General features: G+C 48.5%; 1 protein-coding gene across 3 annotated transcripts in view; it reads right to left on the bottom strand.

The window, feature by feature from the left end:
* The window catches only part of RPAP1 (RNA polymerase II associated protein 1), a 336,543-nt gene that overhangs the window by 144,150 nt on the left and 174,683 nt on the right, over positions 1–17,710 (bottom strand). The window contains exons 25-26 of one of the 3 annotated variants that reach the window (XR_012727658.1): positions 8,493–8,700; positions 4,347–4,883 (exon numbers count right to left, since the gene is read on the bottom strand). Coding sequence is in view for 1 of the 3 variants with exons in the window: in XM_075330058.1 (XP_075186173.1) it covers positions 8,548–8,700 (153 nt within the window). In the remaining 2 variants the exon portion in view is untranslated. Of the gene's footprint in view, positions 1–4,346; positions 4,884–7,632; positions 8,701–17,710 lie in introns of those variants that run through there. The other 2 variants (XR_012727659.1, XM_075330058.1) reach the window with 2 other exon arrangements.

The following is a 17,710-nucleotide window of genomic DNA, read 5'->3' on the forward strand; positions in this document are numbered from 1 at the left end:
GGCTTCCCGGGTCCCTCGACGGTCACTGCACACTCCACCTCCAGTGATGACGTGGCTACATGTGGACCATATTTAGTAGAGGGGTGTTCCAGGCGGCTTCAAGTAAATTTCAGCAGGCAAAAGAGCCAATCAGAACCTCCGTCTGGTGGATGTGTGGAGAACGCAACACCCCAAGGATCGTGATTATTCATATGTTTCCCCAGCACATTCCTCATATAGCCATATAGATTTTTTTCTTAATTAGCCAGCATGCTCTGACCTGGCAGATCCATTCCTCTATTGGGAATATCTTCTGGTCCGATCATGCCCTAATATTCTTATGTATCACTATCCCGGACAAGATCTTGAAGCCATGGACTTGGCGGCTCAACGATGCACTGTTGAGAGACCAGGGGTGCGTGGACGAAATACGTCGTACCATATCGGAGTTTTTGGAGGTGCATGCGGGGGACCCCACAGCTCTTCCAACACAGTGGGAAGCGTACAAATGTGTAGTAAGAGGGATTTTGCTAAAGAATGGGGCCAGGCTTAAAAAGGAGAGGGCGCAGGCTATCTCCTCCCTGGTGGAGAAGATATCAGCCCTGGAGCGTATTCATAAAAAGTCACTTTGTCATCTGTCCTGGGGGACCTTACCAAAGCGAAAGAGGACCTCAAAACCCTTGTCAACCAACATTATGATCGCCAAAAAATTAGATTCAAATGTTTTATATATGAATATGATAAGTGCGGGAGACCACTGGCAAGAATCCTTCATCTGCGGGGGATCCTTGTTATATCCCAGTGATTAAAAGCCAAAACAGTCAGCTACTCAGAACCCTATACAAATTGCGGAACAGTTCCAGGAATTTTATAGGTATTTATACCACATTAGGGGATAATTTGGAGACATGGCCCCGGAGGCCTTAGAGCAAAAAATTGAGGAGTATATACAAAAAACAGTTGTCCAGACTGTCCCCACGAAATCGACAGAGGCATTGAAGAGGATTTTTCTGAGGCAGAGGTCACTTTATCATTAAGGACTCCCTGGTGGGGAAGAACCCGGGACCGGATGGATTCAACCCCAGGTTTTACAAGTTATTTAGTGACCAGCTAGCCCCATCTTTAACAAGAGTTTTTAATAATGTCTCTGCTAGTGCCCCTTAGGTCGCCCAGTCTCTGGAGGCCCATATAAGCATTATCCCCAAACCGGGAAAGGAACATACTGTAGTAACTATAGACCCATTTCCCTAATTAATATTAACATCAAACTGTATTCGAAGGCCCTGGCCAATAGATTGGCTCCGTTGCTCCCGAATGTAATACACACTGCCCAGGTGGGGGTTTGTTAAGGGCCGGGATGCCAGAGATAACACTAATAAGCTGCTCCTCCTTATGGCACGGTCGAGGGCTCGTTCGGTATCTATGTGTCTGCTTTCAGTGGATGCAGAGAAGGCCTTCTATCGTGTCAGCTGGAGGTTTATGCTGGTTTCACTGCGACAGTTGGGATTGGGCTCCAAATTTATTGAAAGGGTTGCTTCCTTGTATAATGGACCCACGGCGAGAGTACTGGAAAGTGGGTTTCTGTCCTCTCCGTTCCATATTCATAATGGTACCAAGCAGGGATGCCCTTTGTCTCAACTGCTGTACGTTATCATAATGGAACATTTGGCAGTAGCCATTAGAAGTGTAAATTGGCCCTTTTTGCCGACGATCTTTTGTTCATTGCTCAGCCGCGGGTCTCGTTCCCATCTCTGATTAAGGAGTTTGAGGTGTTCGGGAACCTAAGCAATTTTAAAGTGAATTTTTTTTTTTTAAGAGCGAGGCCTTGGATGTGACCTTGCCGGACAGAGACATGGAGTTTCTTAGGGACAATTTTTCTTTCAAATGGCAGAATTAAGCTTTAAAGTATCTGGGGATAATGGTTCCGAAGGACCCTGCACAATTTTTTTCTTTAAATTTCTTGCCCCTCTTGGAAAGAACAATTAGAGACTTGAATAAATATGATAAACGCAGCCTTTCCTGGTTTGGTTGTATTAACGCAATTAAAATGGATATTCTCCCTCAATTTTTATTTCTGTTTCAGACTATTCCTATAGGACGGCCTTCAAGCTTTTTTGCCAAACTCAATTGGGCTCTGTCGAGATTTGTCTGGGGAAGTCAGAGACCTCGAATTGGTTTTAAGACTCTATCCAGGCACAAAGACATGTGGGGGGCTAGGCTCCCTAACTTTAGATATCACAAGACGGCCATCCTGGCACGGCTGTTTGATTGGCAGTTCCATGGAGGGTCTAAATAGTGGGTGAATTTGGAGCAATCTAGCGTGGATTTACCCTTACGGTAGCTTCCATGGTTGGGGAGAGCAGGTAGAGGTCTATTGGGAAAAGAGGCGGAGCTCACAGGGGTGGCTTTAAAGACTTGGGATTTCGAGCTTAGAAGAGGTGGACTCTCCTTGGGTAGGGGGGACCTCTGACGCCTCTTTTTGGCAACTTAGAGTTTCCCCTAATCTCTCCTCGAGACAATTCTTGGGGTAGAGTCGGAAAAGAGGAACCTTGATTTTATCATATTCTTGGGGGTCTGGTGTTGCCTCCTCATGAGATTCTTGCAACTACAATTGGGGAGGTATCTTGGATGGAATATTCGCAGTTGAGGTCTTTTCTTTCTGTGGGGGTGGAGAGAGGGTTTTTGAGGCTTGTCCTACACAGTTTGAAAAATTGTTCCTGTTGGGGTCATCGCCTGCTCACTATTTCACTCATCTGTAAGTATCTGAATCAGAGAAATGAAGCAGACAGCCCCAAATTCACTGCAGGATGGAGGGAGGAGCTCGGAGTAGATGTCACGGAGGAGGAAAGGAAGCGGGTGTTTTTATGGACTCACAAATTATCAATGGCTTGTTCAGCACAAGAAAAAAATTATAAAGTCCTTACTCGATGGTACCGCTGTCCAGCGACCCTCCATAGGGTCTTCCTCGTGGTGTCTGACAGGTGTTGGAGGTGCGGAGTGGATAGAGGCTCCATGTTACATATTTGGTGGAGCTGCCCTAAGATTCAACCCTTTTGGGTGTCTATATTTTCAGTATACTGTAAGATGAGTGGTAACCAGGTGGATAGCTCTCCACAGATAGCTCTTCTCTCTATCCTCCCGGGTTCTGTTAAGTCCCAGAGATATGATCTGTTAAGATTTTCTTTAACCGCAGCACAGTTGGTTATCCCAAGATTGTGGAGGTCTGTCAAGTACCCCTCTGTGGCGGACTGGGTGGGGGAGATGGCCAATCTTCAGAGGATGGAGGATCTCACTGCACAAAAAGATGGGACGATTGACAATTTTTTTCGAATATGGAGACCTTGGATCATGTTCTTAGACTCCCCCGAGTTCTGGGAGATATTTGAAAATGTGTGAGCGGGAGAGGTAACTCCCCCCCCCCCCCTTTCTTTTCTTCCCCCCTTTCCACCTCCCCTACTTTTCTTTCCTTTACTTTCTTCTAAACTCTTATACTGACTTATCTTTTATCATCTTCAAATACCCATCTGTTAACACGTTTTTGTCTTATTTCTTTTACTCTGATTTTATTTTTATTTTCATATTATAGTTTATCACATTGAGCATTTAAAATATTAAAATTTGTGCTGCTGTTCAAGCACTAATATTCAGAATACCTTCTGTACAATGTTTATTGGAAAAATTCAATGTAATTTAATACATGTCAATATGTTATAACCAATAATCAGTTTAAACATAAATGTCAGCAGGCATTCTATGTGACTACAGATTACTTAACTCTGACAGTGTGCAATGTGCACACTGTTAGGATTCCGCTTGAAGAAAATCTATTATATATCAATAATCCCTATATAATCTTCTTTCCATAACTCTTTCAAATATATCTACAAAAATCAGAATAAAAAGCACAATATTCTACAACATGAATCACAGAAAAGATTGATAACTAGTTACTAAGTAAAGATACAATATTTACAGACGGTGATTATCGTGGTCACTCTAACCTTAAGGCTATGTTCACACAGTGCATTTTCCCTGCTGATCCCTTGACAGTAAAAAAGCTGCATTTTTTGACGCTTGTTTTTGATCAGATCAGCAGACATGTGCGAAAAAATGTGTACTTGCTGTGCAAGCCCACATCAAAAGGGAAGGAGGGAGGCCTATATCATATATATTTGAAACCAGACGTTTCCATACACTATCTACACAGACACATCTGCAGGTTTTTCTCACTATCTGACATGAAATCAGAATAAACCTTTCCTGTTTTAGGTCAATTAGGAACCAAAATTATTTATATTTGCCAAATACCAGAATAATGAGAGAGAGAATATTTTAAGGCATTTTTATTACTTTCTGCAAAGTCAGAAGTTTACATACACTAAGAGCACAATGCCTTTAAACAATATGGGACAGCCCATATGATGATGTCATGTCTATGGAGGCTTATGGAAGGTTTATAGGCAACATATGGGTGAATTAGAGACACATCTGTGGATGTATTTTAATGCACAACTGAAACAAACTGCTTCTTTGTGTAGTATCATGAGAAAGTCAAAACAAATCGAAAAGATCTCCATAAGAGAATTGTGGACTTGCACAAGTCTGGCTCATCCTTAGGTGCAATTTCCAGATACTTGAAGGTGCCTCGTTCATCTGTACAAACAATTATACACAAGTACAAACAAGTTGGGAATGTCCTGCCATTATACCGCTCAGGAAGGAGACGGGTTCTGTGTACAAGAGATAAAGGTGCTTTGGTCAGACATGTAAATATCAACCCAAGACTAAAAGCAAAAGACCTTGTGAAGATGCTGGCGGAAGCTGGTAAGATTGTGTTATTTTCCACAATGAAACGAAGACTGTGTCAACTTGGGCTGAAAAGCCACTCTGCCAGGAAGATGTCACTAATCCAAAAGAAAGACAAAAAAGCCAGATTAATGTTTACAAATGCACACAGAAACAAAGACCTTAATTTTTGGAGACGTCCTGTGGTCTGACAAAACTAAAATTGAACTGTTTGGCTATAATGACCATCGTTACATTTGGAGGAAAAATAGAGAAGCTTTGAAGCCTAAGAACACCCTCCCAATTATGAAGTTGGAGGTGGCAGCATCATGTTGTGGGGTTGTCTTGCTGTAAGAGGGACAGATGCACTTCACAAAATAGATGGCATCATGAGGAAAGAAGATCACGTGGCAATACTGAAGCAACATCTCAAGACATCAGCCAGGAACTTAAAGCTTGGGCGGAAATGGGTCTTCCAAATGGACAATGATCCGAAGCATACACCAAACTGGTTACAAAGTGGCTTAAGAATAACAAAGTCAATGTTTTGGAGTGGCCATCACAAAGCCCTGATCTCAATCCTATTGAAAATTTATGGGTAAAGCTGAAAAGGCCGGCGACCTACAAACATGGCTCAGTTACACCAGTTCTGTCAGGAGGAATGGGCCCAAATTCCTACCAACTATTGTGAGAAGGTTGTGGAAGGATATCGAAGATGTTTCACCCAAGTCATACAGTGTAAGGGCAATGCTACCAATCGATGTAAACTTTTGACTTTGCAGAAAGTAATAAAAATGCTTTAAACATTCTCTCTCTCATTTGGCAAATATAAATAATTTTGGTTCCTAATTGACCTAAAATGGGAAAGGTTTATTCTGATTTCATGTCAGATAGTGAGAAAAACCTGCAGATGTGTCTTTTTAGAAAGTAGATGAAAACTTCTGGTTTCAACTGTATATGTTAGGGGGTTAAATAAAGTTAGTTTCGTTCACCAAAAAGCAGCAAAAATGGCAGCTGCGTTTTTTCACTCATTGCTCTCAATGGTAAAAAAAAAAAAAACCAGCAAAAAATACCTGAAAAATTGACATGCTGCTTCTATAAAAATGCAGTTTTCCATTTCAGTCAGGGAAAAAACCAAGTGTGTGTGTGTGGATATCAGATTTCTGGGATCTCAAAGGTTTTGCTGGTACTGTAAAAAGCAGCTTTTTATTAGCATGTGTTTCCATAAAGCCAATGAAAAAAATAACGCAGCAAAAATGCGTGAACAATGCCTTACGGTCATTGGGGTCTCAAGTAAAAACCTTGAGCTACAGCGCTACATGGAGAATCCCCTAATTATCATAACAGGCTGCAATTATGATTTTGTATAACCACCTGATTAATAATGATTGGCTGATAAATATTGCATTGTATTGAGAATGGCTACGTAAAGATCTTCCTGTGTTCCTGCTACTGTTACATCCCACTGTAATTTTACTATAAGGCTATTTATTTTACAGTGTGATATAGACCCACCCACCAGCGTCTGTGATTGGTTGCAGTCAGACATGCTGTCACTCAGGCTGGGGGCTCGTCTGACTGCAACCAATCACAGACGCCGGTGGGCGTGAGAAGCAGTGCATATTCCATGAAGGTAATGAGCGGCCGCAGCAGCAGTGTGACAGTTGCCCCGGTGGATCGGTAAGTATGAAGTGCTTGCTCCTATTGCTTTGCGCCAGATTCTGGTCCCCATATAATCTATGGCTAGATACCAGGGATCAATCCCCACCGATCCATTTGCACCCATCAGAGCCTAGTCTAAAGACTTATGTCTCATCACTCCAAATTACCAGTTTCCAATCTTCTACTGTCCACTTTTCATACATTTTTGCAAACTCGAGCCAGTGCTTCTTATGATGATATTGAAGTTGAGCCTTTTTCACCTTTATTCGGGCCACTATTCCAGACTTGTGTAACATGCATTGCACGGTTCTTGCATGGATGTCTGTGATATCACTATTATGAAGCATAAGAGACGCCGACACTGCTGTGTTTGTTGCCAGAACTGATAAAACTTTGTGATGAGCCGATTTCTTGACTCCTATATTTTACCTGGATGTCCACCTCTTGGTTTTTGGATGGATGGACGGACTTCATTTCGTATTCTTGCAACTGTCATGGCCTCAAATGACGCAGTCCGGCAATTTTATTGACTGAGAGACTGCTATAGATGAGATGGGCAAGATAATGCTGTTTCTCTTTTCTTGGGAAATCCTCTTCACGGCTGCTCCTCGATTCGGATCAGTGACCTCTCACTTGGGAATCAACCTAATAACACACTGAGCTATTAGGGAATGTGTGTTATTAGGTTGATTCCCAAGTGAGAGGTCACATGGGTAGGACCTCACACAGGTCCTGCAAGGGAAAAGTGAATCGTTTGTATAATACTTATGCTAATTCTAACAGGGGGAAGGGATAATATAAATTCCCCCCAGATATTATCTGATCCTCAGCTCCTGTCACTTAAGAAGCTGCCGATTTCATAAACTTTACTTTCTTGGATTTGAAAACCTAAACATCCGAGCTGACCACTACAGGTATGTATAGACTCAGCCTGATAGTGTCAGTATAGCACTGGCTTTAGGTTATATACAAAAATCCTGGAGATAGGTTCCCTTTAAACCTCCTGTCCTCTAAACATAGTGGATGCCCCTTGTCCCTATTGCAGGCCTAGGTGTAAAAAGATCACTATAGCTTGCGACCTCCAGCTCAAGCAGGTTCTTCCGTTGGCAAATTTAGAACAAATATATGCAGTCTATAGTAACCTAAGCGTAACTAACTTTTAGTAATTGTACAATGTTACAATTAATATGAATAAATACAAAGAACTTAAAAATATTAACTTTTATTTAACAGAACTGATTTGTAAAATGAAAACAAAAACAGCAAAGGATCACAAGGAGAAGAACCAAGGTGCAGATCAGTTAGATGAAGGGTGTACACTTCTCCCCTTCCATGTCCTCAGCCAAAAGTGGTCTGTTTACACCAAAAGTTATAATTTTTGTAGGTTCACATATGATTAATGTAAAAAATATATACACACACATGAATACCTATGTCCGCAATCGCCACATCACACATTACAGTATATCAGATTTTCTAAAACGGCACAAACTTTTGTGGGTTCCTTTATGTTTACATGAAGTTGCTTTACTTTACCTTCTAAGCAGCAGCATTGAAAAACCAAGTGTAAAAATGTATCATGGTTTGAAACATTCCTCTAAATGAAACAATTGTGTCACCAGATGTTTTAGCTACCAACTAAGGAAAAGTGGGTACGGAAAGACCACTACATGGATATGAAACCCCCCACAACTAAAATGCAAGATGACCTGAGGACCTATAGGGATAAAACGTATATGCAGTTTTATGCATATGTTATGGATGGGCCTTCTTGTTCCCATTTTGGCCAATTAAGTCACCAACCAGTCAAAACTGTTCTGCTTCTAATGTGCCATCCTTGAATAAAGCCTCCCGCACTCTGTAGATAATTAGGGGCCAACGAATGATCATTTGTTGGTTTTAACATGACAGACTACACTTTGCAGGTCACTTCAGGAAGAAATGAACGTTAGAGCCTGTCCTCAATAATGTCTAGTAATGAATCTAGTACACATATATAAGACATACAAAATTAAATTTAGAATAACTGACTTGCTTTTACGGCAACTAGCATATTTTTTATTTACCTTCTTTTTTTATACTATTTACTGCGCCCTATTCATTGTCCTTGCTTGTGGTTTCTCAGCTTTGTGTTGCCCCTTTTGCTTGTTGTTGCTGCTCCGTTACCATTTTCAGATACTTTTCCCTAAGAGGTGGAAGCGTGTCATATAAATCGAAGCCTACTGGACTGTTCCTGGATAGTTGTTTGTAGTACAGGAGATGTTTCTTCAGACCCTAGAAATTTAAGGGTAGATTAGCAAATACTGGAACAAAAGCAAAAATAACTATTTTCTACACATGTAAAAAAAGAGAATTTTGTTACTTACCGTAAATTCTTTTTCTTATAGTTCCGTCATGGGAGACCCAAACCATGGGTGTATAGCTACTGCCCCCGGAGGCCACACAAAGTTACTACACTCAAAAACGTGTAGCTCCTCCCTCCTAGCATATACACCCCCTGCTAGCCAGATCTAGCCAGTTTAGTGCAAAAGCTGAAGGAGGACATCCACCCACAAGAAGAGACAGAGTAAAATCCGGAAGAACCGGAACCTCTGTCTACAACAATAACAGCCGGTGAAGACACACGGAACAAGAAACCTGCCAACAGGCAATAGGGAGGGTGCTGGGTCTCCCATGACGGATGTCACGAACCACCGGGGGGGTCACTCAGAAATCCCCCGCGCTGGCTACCAGTACGTCACGATCGGGGGGTAACAAGCAGGAGTCAACCCTCCTTTATACCTCCCGACCGACAGGCAGAGCACGTGACGCGCTCTCTAGCGCCCCTCTTATAGTCAGGCCGATTATGGAATTGCCCGACAATAAGCAAGGAGGCCGCTATACTACTTATGCCGATTATTGAAGGGTCCCCGGTGAGAGTAGGGTATATATTCCCCCGACCTCCGCGGGCGGAATATATAAAACCTCCCCGAATCTCACTGGCCTCCCCACAATAATCCTTGGCACAACTCGCTGCCACCAACCGCTTCACGGTAACTATTAGCCGAACACACAGATGTGGGATTCAAGATCGAGATAACAGAACAGCCCAAGATTAATTATATAATTTAATCAGCCTAAAGCACACTAGAAACTACAATATATACAATATGGAATCTACAGAATATACATAGGTCAGAGTACAGTTACAGATAAAGCATGGTTTACAAACAGGCATACACAGTTCCAGCAGTTACCTTGTGCGTCTGGCCACAGGGGGGCGCTGTAGACCAGGTTTCTAGGATCCTTCCCACAGATGTTTCCTACACGTGACCCCCGGCGAAAGAACACTGGAAAATGGCCGAAGTAGGGTTATCAACCTGGGCAAATCCAGGTCCCCTCCTACCTTAGTGACCTCAGAGGGAGCACTGCTCCACCCCTGGCTGGAGTTATGGACAATATCCACAACAGGGGATATGGCCATAACTTGGCCTGGGAGCGTCGTAGGCAGACGCCAACGCTCTCATTGTGACAGTTATGAATTTAGCTACAGAACGAGAGGACTCATGACTTGTCTACTAGTTCCCCATTGGCTGATATCACGCCTGGGGTATTTCCCCAGGTCCTGCTCCCATAAAAAGGGTGTGCCAACATCGTCCGCATGCGGAGACACCATTTTTATGGTTGCCATATTTATCGGAAATATGGCTTGCGAGATATGAACCATATTTTACTGGAGTCGTCCTGTCTGGATACTTCCATAGCCTTGCTAATTAGATAGCAGCCCCTACCACAGGGTCACGGCAGGGAGTCATCCTGTGTCCATTGTTCCCACATCATCTAATCTCCATATCACAGGAGATGGCCATGGGATGTGTTGCTAGGATGTGACACCTTCCAAGATGTTGGACATTGAGAACAAGAAGGGAGGGGGCACGGCCATGGAGTGATGAGAGCGATTATGACTGGAAATCATAATTTCTCTTCATATCCCAGGATTTGCCTCACACCTCCCCCCTTTTGAGGGCGCTAGGGGGCAGCACACTCCGGTGTTCCCCCGTGCGCCCGTCCGCGACCTCTCCTTGTCGGGACAGCCCGTCTGCGTTACCGTGGTCCCGGCCCCTTTTGTGGCGAATGGTGAAGTTGTATTGCTGGAGCGCAAGGCTCCATCGCAACAACCGTCCATTCGTCCCAGAGACGGTGTGCAACCAGCTGAGGGGATTGTGGTCCGTCTCCACGATGAAGTGGCGCCCGTATAGATAGGGTTGCAGACGCTGCAGGGCCCACACTATGGCCAGGCACTCCTTTTCCATCGTGGAATAGGCCACTTCCCTTGGTAACAGCTTCCTGCTTAGGTACAAGACTGGGTGCTCTTGGCTCGCAGAGTCCACCTGGCTGAGCACCGCACCGAGACCGAAGTCACTGGCGTCGGTCTGTACTACAAACGGCCGCGTGAAGTCGGCTGCCTGTAGCACGGGCGGGCTGGACAGGGCGTCCTTTAGGGCCCGGAAGGCTGTCTCGCAGTCCATTGTCCAATCGACTGCAGAGGGCAGCTTCTTCTTGGTGAGGTCCGTCAAGGGCTTTGCCAGGCTACTATAGCGTGGAACAAACCTTCTATAGTACCCGGCGGTCCCCAAGAAGGACATCACCTGCTTTTTGGTCCTGGGGGTGGGCCAGGATGCGATGGCCTCCACTTTCTCAGGCTCGGGCTTCAGTGTTCTCCCGCCTACCCGGTGACCGAGGTACTGGACCTCGCTCATGGCCAGCTGACACTTTCCCGGCTTGATGGTCAAACCTGCCTGGTGGATCCGCCTGAGCACCTGTGCTAGATGCTCTAGGTGGTCCTCCCAGGTGGGACTGAAGACGGCAATGTCATCCAGGTACGCGGCCGCGTACCCTTCAAGTCCCTTGAGCAGCGTGTTGACCATCCGCTGGAAAGTGGCAGGGGCATTCCTCATCCCGAATGGCATCACCGTGGACTCGTACAGTCCAAATGGGGTAATAAAGGCAGAGCGTTCCCTGGCCTTGCGAGTCAGGGGGATCTGCCAATATCCCCGGCTCAGATCCATGATGGTCAGGTACTGAGCCCCGGCCAACTGATCGAGCAGGTCATCGATGCGTGGCATTGGGTACGCATCGGCGACCGTGACAGCGTTGAGCCCTCTGTAGTCCACGCAGAACCGAGTGGTTCGGTCCTTCTTAGGGACGAGGACTACAGGCGAGGCCCAAGCGCTGTTGGATGCCTGGATCACCCCCAGCTTCAGCATCTCGTCAATCTCCTGGCGCATGTGTTGCTGCACCTCCAGGGAGACCCGATATGCTGAACGCCGGATCGGAGGATGATCCCCAGTGTCCACGTGATGGACAGCCAAGTTAGTCCTTCCGGGCTGGTTGGTAAACAACCCCCGGAAGGGGTGTAGGGTGGCCCACAGCTGGGACCGTTGGTCCTCCAAGAGCTGGTGGCCAACCTCCACATCCTCAATGGATCCGCCTGCCCTAACCTGGGCTAGCATATCCAAGAGGGTTTCCGCTTCTCCCTCCTCGGGCAGGTTGCACACGGGGAGCGCACATGCCTCCCGCTCATGATGTGCCTTCATCATGTTCACATGGAAGGGCTTCCGCCTTCCACGGGCAGGGTCCAGGGTGACCAGGTACGTTACAGGGTTGAGCTGCTGGTACACGAGGTATGGGCCTTCCCAGGCTGCCTGAAGCTTGTCCTGTGGTACGGGGACCAGTACCCACACCTTTTGACCCACTTGGTAGGTCCTCTCACAAGCGTTCTGGTCGTACCAACGCTTCTGATCGGCCTGGGCTTGAGCCATATTGTCGTGTACCAGTTGCGTCAAGGCCTGCATTTTGTCCCGAAAGCGCATGACATACTCGATAACCGACACTCCAGGGATGGCCAAATCCCCTTCCCAAGCCTCTTTCACCAGAGCCAGGGGGCCCCGCACACGTCGCCCGTACAGGAGCTCAAACGGTGAGAATCCTGTTGAGGCCTGTGGAACCTCCCGGTAAGCAAATAACAGGTGTGGGAGATACCGCTCCCAGTCACGCCCATGGGAGTCGACCAACATCTTAAGCATCTGCTTTAAGGTGCCATTAAACCGCTCGCACAGGCCATTAGTCTGTGGATGGTACGGGCTGGCCACCAGATGTCGCACCTGGACTTGCTTACAGAGGGCCTCCATCAGCTGGGACATGAATTGGGTCCCCCGGTCAGTGAGCATTTCCTGGGGAAAACCCACTCGGGAGAAAATCTCCAGCAATGCGGTGGCCACCTTGTCAGCCCGAATGGACGACAAGGCCACTGCTTCTGGGTACCGGGTGGCATAGTCCACTACCGTCAGTATGAAGCGTTTCCCGGAGCTGCTGGGGATGGCCAGCGGGCCGACCAGATCCACAGCCACCCTCCTGAAAGGCTCATCGATGATGGGCAGAGATACCAGTGGGGCTTTGGGGTGTGGCCCCGCCTTCCCCACTCTCTGACAGGTTTCACACGAACGGCAGTAGGCAGCCACATCGGCCCCCATTTTTGGCCAGTAGAAATGCTGGTTTAACCTGGCCTTGGTCTTAGCGATCCCTAGGTGTCCGGCCATCGGAATCTCATGTGCGATCCGCAACAACTCCGTCCGGAACGGATAGGGTACCACCAACTGTCGGTCCCTGGGCCACGCCTCCGGTGAACCCTGCTGGACCGTGACCCGGTACAGCCGTCCTTGGTCCCAGACCACTCGCTCCGGGTCCGAGTCCGAGGGAGGCTGTGCCGCCTGCTCCTTTAGAGCTTTCAGGCTGTCGTCAGCTTCTAACGCTGCCTGAAACCCCTGACTAGATGTGGCCAGAATCGACGAGACTGTCACATCTTCGGTCAGTACCCCGGGACCTGTGTCCTGGCCTCCACCTGACTCGGCTGCCACTTGGTCAGAAGGGGAAGAGCTATCGGACCTCCGGGAGGCCCCTTGGCTTCCAGCACTCCCACTGCGGGTGACAGCGGCCACAGCCGCTGCGACCGTGGGTCGTGCCTGCTCCTCCTCCGTTCCTGACCAAGTCGCCGGTTCAGGCAGACCTACCTGGCTTCCTGACACCCCGGTTGTGGGGGAACCATGTACCGAGATCTTACCTGGGAGCACTTCCGCTCCTGGACCGGCCCCAATCTCACCTGCCTGTTCCCCCCCTGCAGCAACAGAACCCCGCTGTGAAATCTCTGGGGACCCCACATTTGCTGTGGTAGCCCCCACCCCACACACTGGTCCTCCCCCTGCAGCACCCTGCTCTCTGCTTATCCCTGCAGAGGGCAACAGATCCCAGCTCACTGGCTGATCACTTGTAGAGGCATGGTCACACCTTTCTCTGACCCCCTCCCCTGTCACAGCTGCAGCTGTGTGTGTGTCTATGGTGTCTATGCAAGCAGAAGTATCAGAGTTCACTCCCTCCTCCCTTACATCATTCATAGATAACACATTAACATTGTCCGGAGGCATGTCAGTACTGGCTGAAGGTTCAGCCCTTGGGGGGGGCCCAAACTGGGAGGTTATCTGCCCCAAATCTGTCCCAAGTAGCACGTTTGCGGGGATCTGATCAGTTACCCCCACCTCTCTCACCCCTCGCCCTGCGCCCCAGTCCACATAAATGTCAGCAACAGGCAGCGCCGGGTCAATGCCTCCAATCCCGGAGACAGCGAGGGTTTTTCCAGGTATCAAGTCTTGGGGGGACACCATCTCAGGCCGCACGAGAGTCACCTCCGAGGCGCTGTCTCGCAGTCCTATGGTCACAGACCGGCCGACGGTGACAGGTTGGAAGCTGTCCAGGGACCTACCACCACCCCCACCCACACAATACACCTTGGGCGGCCCTTGGGACGGGGACGGAGCCGGGGCCTTGGGACGCTGAGGGCACATGGCCTTGAAGTGTCCAGGTAGGTTGCACTGGTGGCACCGTCTTGGTTCTGCCACGGGCCTGGAGAGGGGAGTTGAGGGGGACACCCCCTGCAGTCTAGGGGCAGGTGGGGCAGTCGCAGAGTTCATCTTACCCCCTCTCCAGGTGCTGCTGGTGGCTGCTCTCCTGGCCTCAGGAGCCCGATTGTTGGTGTAGTCATCGGCCAGGGCAGCTGTAGCCGTGGACCCCTTTGGCTTCTGGTCTCGGATGAACTGGCGGAGATCCTCAGGGCAGTTCCACAAGAGTTGCTCCGTGATGAACAAGTCCAGGATCTCCGGTCCGGTGGAAAGCTGCAGGCCTTGGGTCCAGTGGTCGGCAGCTCGGGCAAGTGCCCGCCTGTGGTCAGCCCAGGAGTCCTTTGGTCCCTTCTGTAGGCTCCGGAACTTCTTGCGGTAGGACTCTGGAGTGAGGTTGTACTGTTGGATCAGGGCCCGCTTGATGGTGTCGTAGCCCTGATCTGCCTCAGCAGGCAAGTCCCCAAGGATATCCAGGGCCTTACCCCTTAAACGGGGGGTCAGGTATTTGGCCCACTGGTCCTTGTCCAGATGGTGCTGCAGGCAAGTCCGTTCAAAAGCAGTCAAGAAAGAGTCCAAGTCTCCATCCTTCTCCAGCACTGGGAAGTCCTCAACATGGACCTTTGGAAGTTTGGTGTCTTGAAGGTCACGTGTGGCTGATGAGGGCCGGAGCTGAGCTAGCTGCAGCTGGTGGTCACGGTCTGCCTGTTGCCGTCGCTCCGCAGCCTCACGCTCTGCCTGGCGCTCTTCACGCGCTGCCTGCCGCTCTGCCCTGCGCTCTGCCAGGAGTTCCTTGTAGCCCTCCTGGTCTCCAGCGTGGAGAAGGGCCATAGCCATTTGAAGAAGGCTATCCGAGCCTCCCAGGCTCGGTGGAATGGCACGTGGTGATCTGCGGCCCGCTGCGGAGCCTGGTGATTCACTGTCCATTGCAGAGCGGAGGGCTGGCATCTGGCTCGTTGAGGACCCTTGGGTGAGCTGCTCCTCATCTTGTCCATAATTGCCAGGTTGTGTGCTGTCCTCTGCAGAACGGTTTTCTGGCGTCGAGCTCCTGGAGGACTCGTGGGCAACCTCCTCATTACTGTCCACAGCACCGTCCTCCCTCTCTTCGGCTCCTGCTTTAGCATTGGCCAGTTGCATAGCTCTGCTCCTGGTGCCATCAGCCATTCTTGCAGACTTTTGGTCACTGACACAGAACTGACACCTGATGCACCCACACACCTTACAGTATCTGCACTCTGACACTCTAGTGTTGAGCTAGTCTGAAGACCCCAGCAGCCACAGCTGCTGCAGGCAGTCTTTAGTGTCTGGGAGTATGGGTCTCACACTCACACACACTATTATCTCGATCCCACCGCTATGCCACCAATATGTCACGAACCACCGGGGGGGTCACTCAGAAATCCCCCGCGCTGGCTACCAGTACGTCACGATCGGGGGGTAACAAGCAGGAGTCAACCCTCCTTTATACCTCCCGACCGACAGGCAGAGCACGTGACGCGCTCTCTAGCGCCCCTCTTATAGTCAGGCCGATTATGGAATTGCCCGACAATAAGCAAGGAGGCCGCTATACTACTTATGCCGATTATTGAAGGGTCCCCGGTGAGAGTAGGGTATATATTCCCCCGACCTCCGCGGGCGGAATATATAAAACCTCCCCGAATCTCACTGGCCTCCCCACAATAATCCTTGGCACAACTCGCTGCCACCAACCGCTTCACGGTAACTATTAGCCGAACACACAGACGTGGGATTCAAGATCGAGATAACAGAACAGCCCAAGATTAATTATATAATTTAATCAGCCTAAAGCACACTAGAAACTACAATATATACAATATGGAATCTACAGAATATACATAGGTCAGAGTACAGTTACAGATAAAGCATGGTTTACAAACAGGCATACACAGTTCCAGCAGTTACCTTGTGCGTCTGGCCACAGGGGGGCACTGTAGACCAGGTTTCTAGGATCCTTCCCACAGATGTTTCCTACACGTGACCCCCGGCGAAAGAACACTGGAAAATGGCCGAAGTAGGGTTATCAACCTGGGCAAATCCAGGTCCCCTCCTACCTTAGTGACCTCAGAGGGAGCACTGCTCCACCCCTGGCTGGAGTTATGGACAATATCCACAACAGGGGATATGGCCATAACTTGGCCTGGGAGCGTCGTAGGCAGACGCCAACGCTCTCATTGTGACAGTTATGAATTTAGCTACAGAACGAGAGGACTCATGACTTGTCTACTAGTTCCCCATTGGCTGATATCACGCCTGGGGTATTTCCCCAGGTCCTGCTCCCATAAAAAGGGTGTGCCAGCATCGTCCGCATGCGGAGACACCATTTTTATGGTTGCCATATTTATCGGAAATATGGCTTGCGAGATATGAACCATATTTTACTGGAGTCGTCCTGTCTGGATACTTCCATAGCCTTGCTAATTAGATAGCAGCCCCTACCACAGGGTCACGGCAGGGAGTCATCCTGTGTCCATTGTTCCCACATCATCTAATCTCCATATCACAGGAGATGGCCATGGGATGTGTTGCTAGGATGTGACACCTTCCAAGATGTTGGACATTGAGAACAAGAAGGGAGGGGGCACGGCCATGGAGTGATGAGAGCGATTATGACTGGAAATCATAATTTCTCTTCATATCCCAGGATTTGCCTCACAACGGAACTATAAGAAAAAGAATTTACGGTAAGTAACAAAATTCTCTTTTTCTTTATCGTTCCTATGGGAGACCCAAACCATGGGACGTTCAAAAGCAGTCCATGGGTGGGAATAAACAGACAACTGAGAAGCAGGCAAACCTAACTTCACAAATGGGCGACAGACGCCGGAAAAATGCGTCTGCCCAAGCCCACGTCTGCCAAAGCATGAGCATGAATTGGGTAGTGCTTCGAAAAAGTATGCAGACTAATTCGAGCTGCAGTCTGACAGACCTACTGAGCCGTAACCTGGTGCCTGAAAGCCCAAAAAAAGGCGCCGACAGGTCTGACCAAATGTGCTCTGATCCCCGGCGGGGAAGGCACTTGAGTACACTCGTAGGTCTCGGAAATGGCCGACCTAAGCCAACATCAGGGTCGGCTCATATGCCGAGAGACCGCTACGCTGACGAACAGTCAGCACCAGAGAGGTGCACCGCCTAATAACGGCGGTGCGAGACACATAGATCCAGGGCGCCCGCACCAGATCCAGGATATGCAACGCTTCCTCAAGCGATGAACAGGAGCCGGACAAAAGGAAGGCAGGAAAATTGCCCCGGATAAGGTGGAAGCAGAAACCACCTTAGGGAAAAAAGTCCGGAGTCGGACGAAGACCACCTTGTCTTGATGCAAAAGACCAAAAAAA

This window comes from Anomaloglossus baeobatrachus, chromosome 12, assembly GCF_048569485.1.
Source record: "Anomaloglossus baeobatrachus isolate aAnoBae1 chromosome 12, aAnoBae1.hap1, whole genome shotgun sequence".
Taxonomy (NCBI): Eukaryota; Metazoa; Chordata; class Amphibia; order Anura; family Aromobatidae; genus Anomaloglossus; species Anomaloglossus baeobatrachus.